This window comes from Mus musculus, chromosome 8, assembly GCF_000001635.26.
Source record: "Mus musculus strain C57BL/6J chromosome 8, GRCm38.p6 C57BL/6J".
NCBI classification, from domain to species: Eukaryota; Metazoa; Chordata; class Mammalia; order Rodentia; family Muridae; genus Mus; species Mus musculus.
Window position 1 is genome coordinate 107,370,743 of NC_000074.6, and position 14,747 is coordinate 107,385,489.

The window sequence follows — 14,747 nt, forward strand, 5'->3', positions numbered from 1 at the left end:
TTTACGGTTAGTTAAAATAGGACCTTCACTTTGAGTAAGTCACTCTGAATGACAGCTTAGATTAGGTAGGAAATACTGGGCATTCCTTCTGGCTGAGAGCTTCTTTCATTTAGAGTGACAGAATATCAGGCTAGCATATAAGGCCCTAGATCCAATCATAGTAGAAAAGGAGAGCATGAAAGAAGAAAAAATTTTACAGAATAACAAATCTTATAATCTGGGGCTATATCTTGGTTGGGTACTTGCGCAGCATATTTGACGCCCTAGGTTCAGTACCCAACACCACCAAAAAAGCAAGAAAGATTGAATATGATGAAGTTCCCTACATAGGACAGTTGGAGCCACTCATGGTAACAGATACTTTACAATTTTTTTTTCTCTAATGAGATACTGACTTTTTTTTTTTTTTCTTCAGAAATTCCATGAAGAATTCTGTAACAGTGATTCCAAGATATCCTGAGAACTGTGGTTCCATAAAGATTATTGAACTCTGGTGAAGAACTATGTTTGAGTAAATGGATAGATTTCCTGGCTATAAGAGTACACCCATGCTGCCTGTTGCAGTGATTTGCCACCAATGTGCTTTTTGTTTCTAATAACAGTGATGACTGAGAGCCTGTTAGATTTTCCAGCTGACAGCATTGTTGCTTGTGTCCTCTGTTTGTAACTGCAAGGCTGGGCCTCTCAGTTATTATTGCTATTAGGAAATCATATTTGTCATGTTTACTTATATTCTTACTTCCTTTCCTGCATTATTTTAATCAAGTAGTGGCTTAGGACAACGTAAAGTCCAGTAGTGACTAAGGCTGTGCTTTTGTTGATGTAAAAAACGTGGCTGTTGGCCAAAGTGAAGGAGTTTCTTTTAGTTTTCATGGAGAAGCTGAAGGAGTAATTTAGCTGTATTAGGAACTCTGCAGATCTGAGGACTCCTCCTCACACACACAAGCAGATGACATGCCTGCAAAACTGGTTACAGCTGGGAAGTTATTGAGTTCATTTTTCAGAGAGTTGTTAGTTCTCTGTATTTCTACTAAGGGATTTAGCCATAACTGCATAAAAATATTTTGTTCTATGAAAATGAAGGGGGTGATATATGATGTGTTACGTTCTCATAGTCTCCTCCGGTAGCTTAAACTGACAGTACTTTGAGCCTGTTGTCTTCTTGCCCAGCGTTAGGCTAGTATTCCCTTCTTATGTGCATCACCTGTATTGTGTTGTCTGCATTTTTTCTTCGTAGTTTTATTAATATTCTACTGGCTTTCTGACCCTGTAGGAATTAGAGAAGGCAGCCACATTGATCCAGTGACCTGGCAGTCAGCAGCACAGGCCAGGAATACTCTTTTAGGAGTTATTGGGATTTGATTCCTGGGAAAAAACCATTCTCTTTTTTTCTTCCATGAACGGTGCTGTTCTGAAGTCTTCAAAATTCTCCCTCTGCTGATAAATAGCAGTATACATTTTAATTTTACAAACAAGGCAAACAAACATTTCTCAAACTATTACTTCTCCCCACGCTGCAGTGACTGTTTACATGTCAGTCAGCTCAGTGCTTTACAGTTGAAGTGGTCACTTACATGATGGTTCCCACAGCCTTGGGCTCCACAGGGTCATAGCATTGATTTAAAAGGAAGAGTTAACTGTGTTGCATCTACAGAGAGCAAAATTACACACTCCAGAACTTGCATTTGTAGCATTAGTTGTAGAGTTTTGGGTGTCCTTACCACCCGTGGGATGCCTGCTTCTCACTACCACCTACATCTGGACACGTGCTTATGTCTCATTTATCTTTGGCATGTGGGAAGTGTCAATGCAGCGTTAGCCCATCATGTATGCAGCTTCTATATGTTGACATGCTTTGGTTTCCTGTTCAATTCTTTTACTTTCTAAGCTTTTAAAAATTAGCCAGTTCATGGTTGTTGCCTTTTTCCTTACTTTTCCTTTCAGTTTTTCTCCCCCTATCCTCCACATGTGTTGAACTGTGTGGAGCTTGGTGTTGGTTTAGTTTATATGGCCAGATCCTGCTTTGGGACTCTTCCTTTGTTATTTGACTGTGGTTCTTGTCATCTGTTTCTTCTCTTTGTCCTTCTCCCTCTGCCCTGGCCCTTCCTTTCCCTCTCTGAGAGGCATTGGATTACGTTTTCAGTAGTACAGGCTTCTTGCCAATATGAAGGGAACTTTCCAGAAAGAGACCTACTCTGGTCATTTAATTTTGAAAACAGTTTTCAATCGTTCAAGTTTTGGATGGTTTATATCTAATGTGTGTTTCATTTTTTTGGAAAGCTATATTTTATATTTAGGAAATGGTATACTATTTTGCTATTTGTACTAAGTGAGTACATTGGCATAAATATAGAAATTTATATATATATATATATATACATATATAAACTATTCTTTTTTGCCACACATTTTTGTGGTAAATTTGTGAGTTTGTCTGATGTTCTACCACAACGTGGCGTCTGATAACAGTGAGGGGGGTTTGTTATGTCTTTCTTGAGTATTTAAGCACCTTTTGAAGCAAATGGCCTGTTTATCTGTAGCCATTCCATCAGGCAGTTCCTCGATGTTATTAGGGAGCTGAAGGGCGACTGACTGTGTGTTTGCTGGATCTTCACTCAGTGAGATGTTAAAGCGCAAGGAAATTCATTTGAGGCAGTGTGTCAAATGGTGTTTGACAAGAATGAGCCACTCTGTCTTTGTTCACTATATATTTAATATTTTATTATTGTTGTTGTTGTTGTTATTAATTGGCTTTCTGTATCCTATGCCTTTTATTTATAAAGACACTAAAAAAAAACCATGTTTGTAATTTTAATAACATTTCCCCATCTTTTAATATCCAGAGCTACTTTATAAATTCTCTAAACCAAAAGTATTTCCTCAAGATCTCCTTTCTCCCCCCAGTTCCTATAGGGAAAAATCACCCAACATAGTTCGGGTTACAAGAAGGGTCAGCCACACAATTCAGTGCTTCAGTTTTAAAAGTAAAACAGACAGACACTAGAGTGTTGTCCAGAGCATCATAGAAAGCAGACCTAGCAGATTTAGGAAAAACAGAAGTCAAAGTTTAATACCACATTTACTTCTGAGTTTTCTGAATTACTTTGTGAGATCATGTAGAAGACTCAGGAAATCTGTTTCTTCACCAAGATCAAGTTAGAATGTTTGACACTGCCATGCTGGGGATGACGTGGCAGCAGGAAGCCTGGCTCGTGTGGTGGCTTCTGGTCGTTCTGGACTAGCAGCTTATCCTTATAAAATGCTGATTGGCAATGCCAAGTCACCGGGACCAATTTCTGTTTTATAATGTTTAAGTTTAGAACAGAACATCACCTGAACTGTAGTGCTTTGAGAGGATGGAGGTGGAAACCCCCATTTTCAGTCTCATCACTTCTGTGGTTATTTATACAAGGGCTGTGCTGTGCTACCATATTCCTGCTCGAATATGATGGAGTTTGTTTATTTTCTCGCATTGTTAAATGTTCCTTGCCCCTAAAGGTCCATGTTAAGAACAATGTTCTGAATATATGATTTGGTTACAAAAAGTATGTCTTCTTATTGAAGAGTTAGCTCAGTGGTTGATATTTGTGCTAAGATGCAGCTTCCCAGTTACTGTTACAAGTTACAGCTGCCAATGGGAAGACTCAATAAGCCAGCAAAGGCCTTGAAAATCATGATTTATTAAATTTATATCTGGCAGAAGGACCTAAATAAACTGTGAACTACATTGTATTCCTTTGTTACATTTGGCTCTTGCTTTCAGCAATTCACAGAAATGCTTGGAGCTCTCTCTCTCTCTCTCTCTCTCTCTCTCTCTCTCTCTCTCTCTCTCTCTCTCTCTGTCTCTCCCCTCCCTTCCTCTCTCCCTTTCCCTCTCCCTCTCTGTCCCCCTCCCTCTCTCCCTCCCTCTACATCCTTTCCTTCCTCTCTCCCTTTCCCTCTCCCTTTCCCTCTCTCTCTCCCTCTCTCCCTCCCTCTCTACTCTCCCACTACATCCTTCCCTTTCTCTCTCCCTCTTTCCCTCCCTTCCTCTTTCCATCCACACACACCTCTGTGTGTGTGTGTGTGTGTGTGTGTGTGTGTGTGTGTGTGTGTGTGTGTATGTGTGTGTGTGTGTATGCAAGTTATTCCTTCTTGTCATTTCACACCAAGGAGAAGATATTACATACTTTTTTCCTAAGCATTGCTGTGGACTTTTCTGATTCTAGCATCATGTTGCTATTTGGTATTTAGCCATTGTAGACCTGTCTTACCCTTAGACCAAGTGTTAAAAGGGCTTTTATTAATAGAAGCAGTATTAACAAGAGGCCTCTTTCTTTCCCTCCCATTCTCCCATCCTTTCTTGCCCCCTCTTTGTATAATATTGTGAGTTATAATTTATAATTGCATTATAGTAGATTTATTGCCTATCAGAATTTTGACTAATGTACCCAGAAAAAATAGAAGGAAGAAATTGTGCATCTGTCCCTTCAGAATTAAAGGGACAATTCCTTTTGACCTTTTGAGTGTTTGTTTTTATTTTTTCAGCAAGGTTGCAGTATCCTGCCCAAGTCCTGGGCCTGCTGGTATGAAGCACCTTACCGGGACCCCTTTTTTAAACCAGTATAAATGCTTGTTTTGGGAAAATGAAATCTGTCAGCAAATAAGAACCAAAACTGAATAATTCTTTTTTTTTAATTATTATTATTTTTGTATTTTTTCTGTACATTGACACTGTCTTCAGACACCAGAGGAGGGCATTGGATCCCATTACAAATGGTTTTGAGCCAGCAAGTGGTTGCTGGGAATTGAACTCAGGACCTCTGGGAAAGCAATCAGTTCTCTTAACCACTGTGCCATCTCTTCGGCTCCTGAATAATTCTTAAATTCAGCAGAGTTATACTTACTCACAGGGGTTAGCCTGAGAATTTTTCATTTTCCTAGTAAAATTTTTTGTTATCCCTATTTCCTGATTGTTAATTAGTTGAAAGTTATGGGAGAACTTGTGGCTTTACTTTGCATCTCTAGCACAGGCTCTATCTCTAACCAAAATGACCACTTTATATCTGGGTCCTTTGGGTTACCTGGAGGGGCTCAGTGAAAGAGAAAAACTAATTCAATAGACATACGAGAAAAATAACCCAGGCCTTGAGGAGTGGCTCAGAGGTAGAGAGTTTATGTAGCATGCGCAAGGCCCTGAATTTGGTCCCCAGCACCACCAAAAGGGAGAGAGAGATCTTGGGTACACGTGCTAGCAAGAGGATTAGCACTCACCCATTCATCACACATACTGAGAGCTTTCCCATTCTGCCTACTTTTGTCACTAGAGCTAAACTGAAGGTGACATTCATGATGCAGGAGATTGACTCTCTTCAGTATATGTAAATTATCCCAATACCCTAATTACTTTCTAACTGTCTGTCTATTTTCATGCCATGCTAAGCCTCATATTAATAAAGTTCTGTTTTTACTGCTCTTGCTCTTCAGGCAATTTTTTACATTAATATTTTATATGTAGATTAAATGTTATGGAAAAGTGCCTTTTTACCATGCCAGTGCCCCCTTCTTTAGTATATGTGCTGCCAAAGCAAGCACCGTGCCCCCTTCTTAAAAACTTCACCTTCCACTATTGCCAAAATTCTGTGAACAACTGGTTTTATCAGGTCCCAACTTGTACTTTTTCCATGTGACCATTATTTTCTCCATTTCTTGGTCACCATAGGAGATAACCTTGTCAGTTCCTTTGACTTAAAAATAATAGAGAAAGTGCTTTGGCAGAATTGCTTGGGAAAGTAAGTGCACACTGTTCAGGCTTGTGTGAATCTAATTTCCTCATCCCAACAAATTATAGATGGCTATCACCTGAATAAGAACAAAAATAAACATTTGGCTGTCTGTGAGACTTCATGCACAAAAATGTGTGTTAAATGTTATAAAGGCACTACTCAACAGCCTCTTCTCAGATCCTAATTAGCTGGGGGTGGGGGGGAACAGTCACTAAAACTTAGGTTTTGTAAGGCCTGGAGGTAACATTGGGTTTTTTTCCTTAATTAAATGTGACAAAGTAGTTTATTTCTTATCTATCTGAACTTCAGTTAATTGACTTTAGAAAACTTAATGTCAGAAAAAACTTAGAAGTCATTTGAGTGGGGGGGGGGGGAGAGCTAAAGTAATGTTTTAGTCTCAGATACAGTTGGGTTGAGTGTCCTGGTTTTGTCCATTTTGTTTCTGATCCAACTCTTTATGGTGGTGCTTGAAGAAAGAGACATCAGCATCAAATTCAGGACAGTAGTAACTTAAACTCCACAACAAAGGTGTGTTCCCCATGCAAGTATGATTGTAACTGTTGGTGGACTGAAGATAGCATAGTTATGCAGTATTTGTAATACTCTATTGTGCACTTTAATCATTCCAAAAAAAGCCAAGAATACATCTTAACTATTCAGAATACTGCATATTTATTTTGGATATATGGCTTGGTGTGTTAGGTTCCTGCTTAATTAAAGTAACTTACAATAAGTTTGAAATTACTATTTTCTAAAGGACTTAAGACCTTGAAATGTAGCTGTAGGGAAATGACTATATTTTGCAGACCATTTTAGAAATAGTAAAATTTGACTGGCTGATGAGTATGTCGGAGAGCTACTTAGAACCATTCCCCTTCCTTCGTGTCCCTTATATAAGAATGCTATAGTGTATAGTTTCTACCCCTGTGGTTTATGCAAACCAGTATGGTCCTCTGCCCAGCAGCTAGCTGATGCAGTATGAGCAGGGAACTAGTTAAAGGTGCACATTCTTGGGCAGTAGCCCAGGCATACTGAATTAGATCTGAAGTGGGGCCCAGCAGTCTGTCTAACCCAAGTCCCCAGTGAGTCCAGTGCATCCTTAGTTTCAGAGCCACTCTAACGGATGAGTTCTATCTAGTGAAAGCCAGAGAATTTCTTCCCACTTTTAAGAGATAATTATTTCTTCTTTGTGTATATTCAGCCTTACCTGGTTATCTGTGATCATTTCTCAACAATAATAATTTATTCTCAGTACTGCCTAAGAAATGCATGTGTTTTATGTATATACAGTGTAGTTATTGATAATTCATTTAACTTAGTTTGGCATTTCCCTACCACTGACTAAAAAGTTTACATTAACTGACTGATTTCAATATATAGGTGCAATGTTCTGTATTTCTTTAATTGTTGTGACACTTACTTAGCTAAAATAATTGATGGGTGCTACAGTCTCCTGTTTATGCATAACATGGGTACATTGTGGGCAGTGTAATACAAGCTTTCTCTTTGTTGCCTCTTAATTTACCAGCAGGCCATGGTTTTGCTCTTGGCTAGACCAGCTCTCAGAACAGAATTGCCATTCCATACCATTTTTCTTGTATCTGAGATCTCAGATAGATGGCTAGCCAGGCCAACATAGCACCTTATTTAATTTCTTCTCTTAATAGATTCTTTTCAAGTAGCTTACTTGGCATTTGAACAGTGCAGTCAAGTGATGGTTCTCCTTGGAACTCACACTTCAGGTGAAGTACTTAACAAAATGATAAGACAGTGCATTTTATAATTTGGGTATCCCCTTTCTCAGTTGTGTGCATCTTAATAAATACAAGCTAAGCAGGTTTATTTTTTTCCTTTAGAATTCAGCACTTCCATCATCCTTCCACTGTTTACAAATCGCTGATGAGTTAACTCATGATAGAGAGATTCACTTTTCAGAATAAAACTAACTGAATACTTGCTTTCTGAGAATCACTGCTTCTGTACCACACTAGCAGTGCTAAGTGGCTTACTCTACAAACTGGTGCTGGAAAGTAAGTAGGCAAGCTGTTGGGATGCTGTAGAGACCCCCTCCCTTCCCCTTCTGTCACTGGATACAGAGCATTCTACACAATTTATTTAACCAAGGTTTGTAACACCTCCTTTAAAGATCCTGCATTCAACCCATGTCACCCCTACCTGCTCTCTCACATTGGTCCTTCCCTTTCCCAGGAACCCACCCCAGCAGTAATAATATGCATGGTTTGTAGGGGTGGCCTATTGTTACTATTTTAGCTAGTGAGCCTCAGGAAAGCTTACACTCACACATAACCCCAGACGCTTGCAAGTGAGTTGAGAATCAAACTTCTGTGACCTGGCTGGAGTTAGAGTTCAGCGACAGAGCCTTTGTACACACAAGGCCCAAGGTAGGTGTAATCCCTGGTACCAAAGAGAGACAGACAGACAGACAGAGCTGTCCTGTATCGAAGTGATCACAATTTCACTCATTAGAGACCTTCTGCAGTGCAATTGAACTAACCCCTTCTCTCTAATGAATGTATCTGTTCACCTTGTTCCCTCTAAGGATAAGCTCCAAGTGATTGCTGCTTTCCTGGCAACTTGACTGAGTTTCACTCTCTTCTTTTACTTCCTGTTTTAATGAGTAACTTGGAATATTTCATTAACATGTTCTCAAGTGATTTAGCTGCCATTCTGCCATTTTGAGTTTTGTTTAATTTTATCTGCTTGAGCACACTGATCAACCACTGACCTGCCTTCTTGCATTGTCCTGCAGTGACGTAAGAGTGACATTGTGTATACGGCTTCATAGTTGGAATTTCAGAGCACTGACACCAGATATTCTCAGTTTGTTCTCTGGGGGAATTTCATTTGCATCTATGTTTTTAGCTATCTGTGATAACTTGTTAAATATTAAAAAGATATTTTGCTTCTATTGGAACATTTGTATACTCGCAATTATATTTCTGTAAACAGCTGCAGTCAAAAATAAAACATTGAAAGTTTTCATTTTGCAGTGGGTGGCAATCTTTTTTCCTCAGACTTTGTGTTGACCTGAATGTATAAGCAGTGTGGGGAAATGGTGGAGACTGGAAACAGCTAGTGAGGTGATAGGAACTATGTGAGGACTCAGCGTGGAGCTTCTGATTGAGTACTCACTTAGCAAGTGGAAAGCCCTGGGTTCAGTTCATAGCATCTCAAAAAAAGAATTGATATGGGGGCTGGAGAGATGGCTCAGCGGTTAAGAGCACTGACTGCTCTTCCAAAGGTCCTAAGTTCAATTCCCAGCAACCACATGGTGGCTTACAACCATCTGTAATGGGACCTGATGCCCTCTTCTGGTGCATCTGAAGACAGCTACAGTGTACTTACATATAGTAATTAAATCTTTAAAAAAGAAAAAAAAAAGAATAAATATGTCTACTAAACAGATGATGTGGGAAAGGGTGAATCAAGGAAAAACAGTAAGTTAGTAATATAGGTGGTACAAGGATATTGTGAATATAATATATGAAAAACTGCCTTAGCAGGGCATAGTGGGCAGAAGTAGGCAGATCTCTGTAATTTCAGAGCAAGTCAGTAGAGTGTGTGCCAACAAAGATGAAGAACTCAGTTGAGATCCTACCACCTCAGAAAAAGCCAGATGTGATACGCATCTAACTCCAGCACTGAGGAGATGGAAACGGCTTCCCAAGAGCTCACTAAGCAGCCAGCCTTGCTTAATCTCTGAGCTCCTGCTTCAGTGGACCTCCTTATAAGGGCTTGAGGTACAGAGCAATCAAAACAGACCTTAGGTTGACCTCTGCCCTCCACACACAAACAGGTGCACCTGCATGTACACATGCACACAAGATGTACAAACACCGCATGTGCACATAAAATCAGAAGATATAAACATTTGTCATTAATAAGCTTAAACAGCACTGAAAAGGTATAGTAACCAAGATGAAAAGATGGCTGGAAAGATGGCTCAGCAGTTAAGAGCTCAAGCTTCTTTGCAGAGGACCTGCGTTTGGTTCCTGCCCCATATCGGGCAGCTCACAACTGCCAGCAACTCCAGTTCCATGCAATCAGACTCCCTTTTCAGGCCTCTGCAGGCACTTCCAAGCATATACACATATATAGGCATAAATTTTTTGCAACTTTTAATAAGGGTTCAACTTCTCTAGCCCACCACCCAGCAGAGGTAATGGAAGAAAAAAGTTATTAGGATGTGGGAGAAGTGGACCTGTTCAGCAAGTTTTTCGGGGGTGAGCTCGATCTTTGGCAGCAGTTCAGTCCCATAGCCAACACCAAATACAAGTCAGCAGCTGCAGACCAGTCCTCTAGACAAGCAGATATCACACACAAACCTGCCACTTCAATGCAGTCCCCTAAGTAGGCAAACACTGGACATGAACCAGCAGCTGTAGTTCAATCCTGAAGCAACCCCAAGGCCCGACAATTGGCCTGAGGAGAGGCCACGTAAGTGGTAACCTGATGCAGGAGCGAATTTCTCTCATTTGTGCTACCACAAGTTGGGCTCAACAATGCTATGTAAGGCGAACCAAAACATGCCTGTTGTTAGCGAAGAATAACAAGGTGGAGCAAATGAAATCAATGTTCAGTGCTCGTCTTCCACTGTGAGGTCATATTTATACTCCTTCATCCCGGGTCCTTTCACATGTTTGCTATATCAAAACATCCTTTCACCTGTGTGCCCAGCAAAAGATTTGACATAACTAACTTTCCAAAGAAACTAGAAATTTCCACTTCACACATACACATTGTCTTTCAAAAACAAAAATATGGACCACCAAGATGGTTTGTCTGGTAAAGGTGCTTGTCTCATAAGCCTGACAATCTTGAGTTCAATCCCCAGAACTCAGAAAAACATGGAAAGAGAGAACTGACTCTACATTTGTCCTCTGACCTCCAGAAATGCACCATGGCATGCTTGCTTGCATGCATGCACACAACAAAAATGTCAAAAAAAAAAAAAGCAAGGGCTCTTGAGTTTGGTCCTGCATAGATCCTGACTTCCACACTTTGCAACCCCATAAACCAATTTGTATGTACACAAATACTTCTATAAAAGAGACTATCCCCTTAGGGCTGTCACCAGAGCTAAGCCAGTAAGGTGTATTTGTTTACTTAGGTCCTGGCTCACAGTAAATACTCAGTGTTAGCATTACTAGTCCTGATGCCACCCTATTCTAATGTTTCATACAGTAGGTACCATTTTCCTTTACTTTATTGAAAGATCCAATCCCACGATATGGTGACTATGAACTCACAGCAGCAAAGATTATCTGCACAAGATCAAGCCAGCCAAAGTTCTAGCACAGATGGGGGAGGTACTCTTCAGACCTTACCCCTTACCGTGTTCCTATTAGCAGTTGATAGCTGCTCCAGGAGGGGAGGATCATTCTTTTAGGGTGTTCCGCTGGTAGATTTCTTGTGCTCAAGTGGAAGGCCCCACATCCATTCAAAACCAGCACTAGTTGGACTTAGTGGGTTATCACAAAAAGAAATAGAACAAGACAGGATATTGTGAGAGGAGACTTGTTGAGGGAGATAGCGTTTGAGGGGAGACATTGGGGTGGATATATTTCATGTATGTGTGTATGAAATATCCAAGTTAATTTGTTAAAAAAAAATTTAGTCCTTTAATTATCCTTAGCACCAAGGCTGTTATCACATTGGTGTGCAGTTTTCTTAAAACATCAGAAAAAGGACTCCTAGCCCCTAACCCTAGCCCTCAGGAGCCAAGTTCTTTTTGGTCCGATCGCTGTCATAAAACACCAGACCAAAAGTAACTTAGGGAGGAAAGGTTTTATTTCAGCTTACAGTTTATAGTCTATCACTGAGGGAAAGCAGGGCAGGAACTCAAGCAGGGCAGGAACCTAGAGACAGGAGCTGATGCAAAGGCCGTGGGAGGATGCTGCTTACTGGCTTGCTCAGCCTGCTTTCTTACAGAACCCAGGACCACCAGCCTAGGGGATGGTACCACCCACAGTGGGCTGTCTTCCTCACATCAATCACTAATTAAGAAAATGCACCACATGCTTCCAGCCCGGCCATTCTGTGGGTATTTTTTGGTTGCAGTTCCCTCTTCCAAATGGTAATAGCCTATGGTAAGACATAAGAACTTGCCAGCACAGCCTTCTTTCTGAGTCCTGACTCAGGTGGAACTTTTCCGTATGCTTTCCTTCTGCCTGTTTCTCCTGGATACTGGCCAGAACCTAAGCATACATATTTCCCTAATACTCCAGCTTCCTTACTGTCTCTGAAGTTCCCCTCCCATTTGCCATGCTGCTCAAGTCATAGCTTGAGTACCTACCAGGCATGACTCAAATGGTATGGCCGTTCCTTTCCCCCTATCGAGAACTCTATAACAGACTTCTCTAAATCAAAAATAAATAATAAAATCCCCTCCCTTGGTGAGATAACAACACCCACCCCTTCTCCTGAGTTCCCAGCATGTGTGATTCCCTGGGGGTTCACTGTGTTTATGAGGCTTATGTACAGAGCAGTGGGTGAGGGGTTACAGTGGGAGTATAGGTGACTGTAAAGTAGCCACTCTGGAAGGTCTGCACCACTCTCCCCAGGGCTGCATAGATGAATTCGCCCCCACCCCGCCCCATTCTACCCTATCTGTATCCTCTACCCTCTCCAGAACCACGTGCAGTTAAGTCAGAATTGTTTACAGCTGTGTGGGAGGGGTGGCCAGATACTCAGGTGAGGGTCCCAGGACTCCTCCTACCCTGTCCTATGAAAGAAGGTAAACAGTCAGTGGGCCCGGTTGTGAGGCTCTCTTGCGAGCCGGCCCAGCAGAACTGAAGAGGATGATAATGGCTTGGAGGATAATCTGGTTCAACATGAGGTGAGTGATTCTCTTTGGTCACATATCTTCTGTACAGCTTTCCAGTTCTCTCCTATCTCCTTGAACCTACCTGGCATGTATCGTCCCCCGCTTCTGAAATAGCCTTTGTCCAGACCACCAAGGAGTGGCCAAGCTGGTGGTCTGTCCTCAGACCTCATTTACTTGGCTTATCTATAGTATTTGACACACTCAATGCCTCCCTCCTTTGGCACTTTCTTCACTTGGCTCTCAGGACAGCCTAAGTCTACTTTTCTGCTTCCCTTGTGGGAAGGAGAATACCTGTGTCTACCAAGGCTGGCTGAATGCAAACTTCAATGACTGTGGAGACTGGTGCAGGTCGGGAGCCCAATTAAGAGTTTCTCTCAGACTATCTTTGGCTCCCTGAAGAGCCATTCCTTACCCACCTCTGTGTCAGATCCAACAAATGCCTTGGTTTGGTTTCTGTTGCTGTGATAAAGCACCGCAACTAAGAGCCAACTGGGGCAGAAAGGGTTAATTTCCGGTTCCAGTTGTAATCCATCTTGGACAGCCAGGGCAGGAGTGGAAAGCAGAGACCATGAAGGAGAGATGCTTACTGGCTTGCCCTACTACCATTCTTACACGACCCAGGACTACCTGCCCGGGGATGGAATCACCCACAGCGAGCTGGGGCCCCCTCTCACACCAGTCATTATGCAAAATGCTCACCATCCCCACGAACTTTCCCTAGAGGGCAGCCTGAAGGATGAAATTCCTCAACTGAATTCCCTCTTCCCAGATGACTCTAGCTTGTGTCAGGTTGACAAAAAAAAAAAAAACTAACTGGCACACAGATTTTAAAACAACAACATTTGGAGTGTATTAACCCTATTATCCACCAACCTAAGGGCTACAACAGCATTGGAGGCCTATAGTTGAGATTTCTCTGCCTGGCTGCAACCCACCTCTTGTGTCCCACCAGTGAATTTTTTAAGATTCCTTGCTCTATAACGTTGTTCTGTTACCACAAAAACGTTATAACTTGATGAAAGTGTGTTGGAACAGGGAGTTTGAGATACCCTTATTCCATAGTCACTCAAATTTGACTCTAGAAGAAACTTGAGGGAGGGCTGGTTTTTGTGCAAACCTCTTTTCAAACTCACCCTGCCCTCAAGTATTGAAGAGCCTTAGAGAGCAAACAGTCAGCGGGTCTCCTAACAACTCCAGATCTCCCCCAGTTGCACTACTTCACACCCATCTCTGTAGGAGATTACGTGTATAGCACTAACTAGTAAATTCCTTACATCCTACACGTGTTGCCGAGATCCTCCTCTTTGCGTGTCAACTCAGCTGACTTAGCAGACACGTCAAACATGATGTGAGGGAAGCCAGATGCTAGTCCCACCGCTGCCCATCCCCATCCCACATGCTCCTTCCAGATCTTTCTTCACTGCAGCAAATGGAATCTCTGCCCTTCCAATTGCACGGGCCAATGAACCTTTGCAGTTTTTGGACTCCACCTACTTCTGATTCGTCACCAAATCCTGTTGAGCCTAACCTTTGATCTGGCCAAACACACCTGCTCCCTTTACTGTTGTAAGAGCATCCTGAAAGGGCCAAACCCATCCTCTTCTCTTGCATTTGATGGCTCACATGTCCACCAGAATTCCCCTCTTCAAACAAGCCTTAGCACACCTCTGCTCAAAACCTCCAGGGTCTTTCCTTAGAGCAGTGGTGACTCCACAGCCCCATCTGTTCTGACCTCAGTGAGTGTCTGACCTGGCACTCTCCCAGTTTCTTTGCTTTAGCCTGGCTCCCTAGTTTCCCCTTCCTTGAACTTCTTTAAAGGCATCCCAGTGCCTGAAGTGTTCATCCTCCTGATAACCAGTCTCACTTAGACTCTCTGACAAGCATGGACTAAATAGTCAGTCTTGACCAGTCTGTACAAACCAGCTCCCTCAGTGCCAAGGCTGTCCCTTTAATCTTTTCTCTTCCTGGCATTTTTCCATGCCCAGCATAGCTGTCTGTAACTGCCATTTTCCCCATGAATACACTTCTGCAAGGGTATGTGCATGTTGCTGTGTGCCTAGCATTGGAAGAGTGGCGGGTTTGTTGGATATGTCAGAGTGAGCACGGCCCCCACGCCCACTCAGGCATCTATTGCT

General features: G+C 42.0%; 1 protein-coding gene across 16 annotated transcripts in view; it reads left to right on the top strand.

The window, feature by feature from the left end:
* Nucleotides 1-8,775, top strand: part of Nfat5 (nuclear factor of activated T cells 5) — an 86,083-nt gene extending 77,308 nt beyond the window's left edge. For 13 of the 16 annotated variants that reach the window (XM_030243681.1, XM_030243682.1, XM_006531195.3 and 10 more), the window contains one exon: nt 416-8,768. Coding sequence is in view for 1 of the 16 variants with exons in the window: in NM_001286260.1 (NP_001273189.1) it covers nt 8,051-8,092 (42 nt within the window). In the remaining 15 variants the exon portion in view is untranslated. Of the gene's footprint in view, nt 1-415 lie in introns of all 16 variants that reach the window. The other 3 variants (NM_133957.3, NM_018823.2, NM_001286260.1) reach the window with 2 other exon arrangements.
* Nucleotides 8,776-14,747: the final 5,972 nt, after the last annotated feature.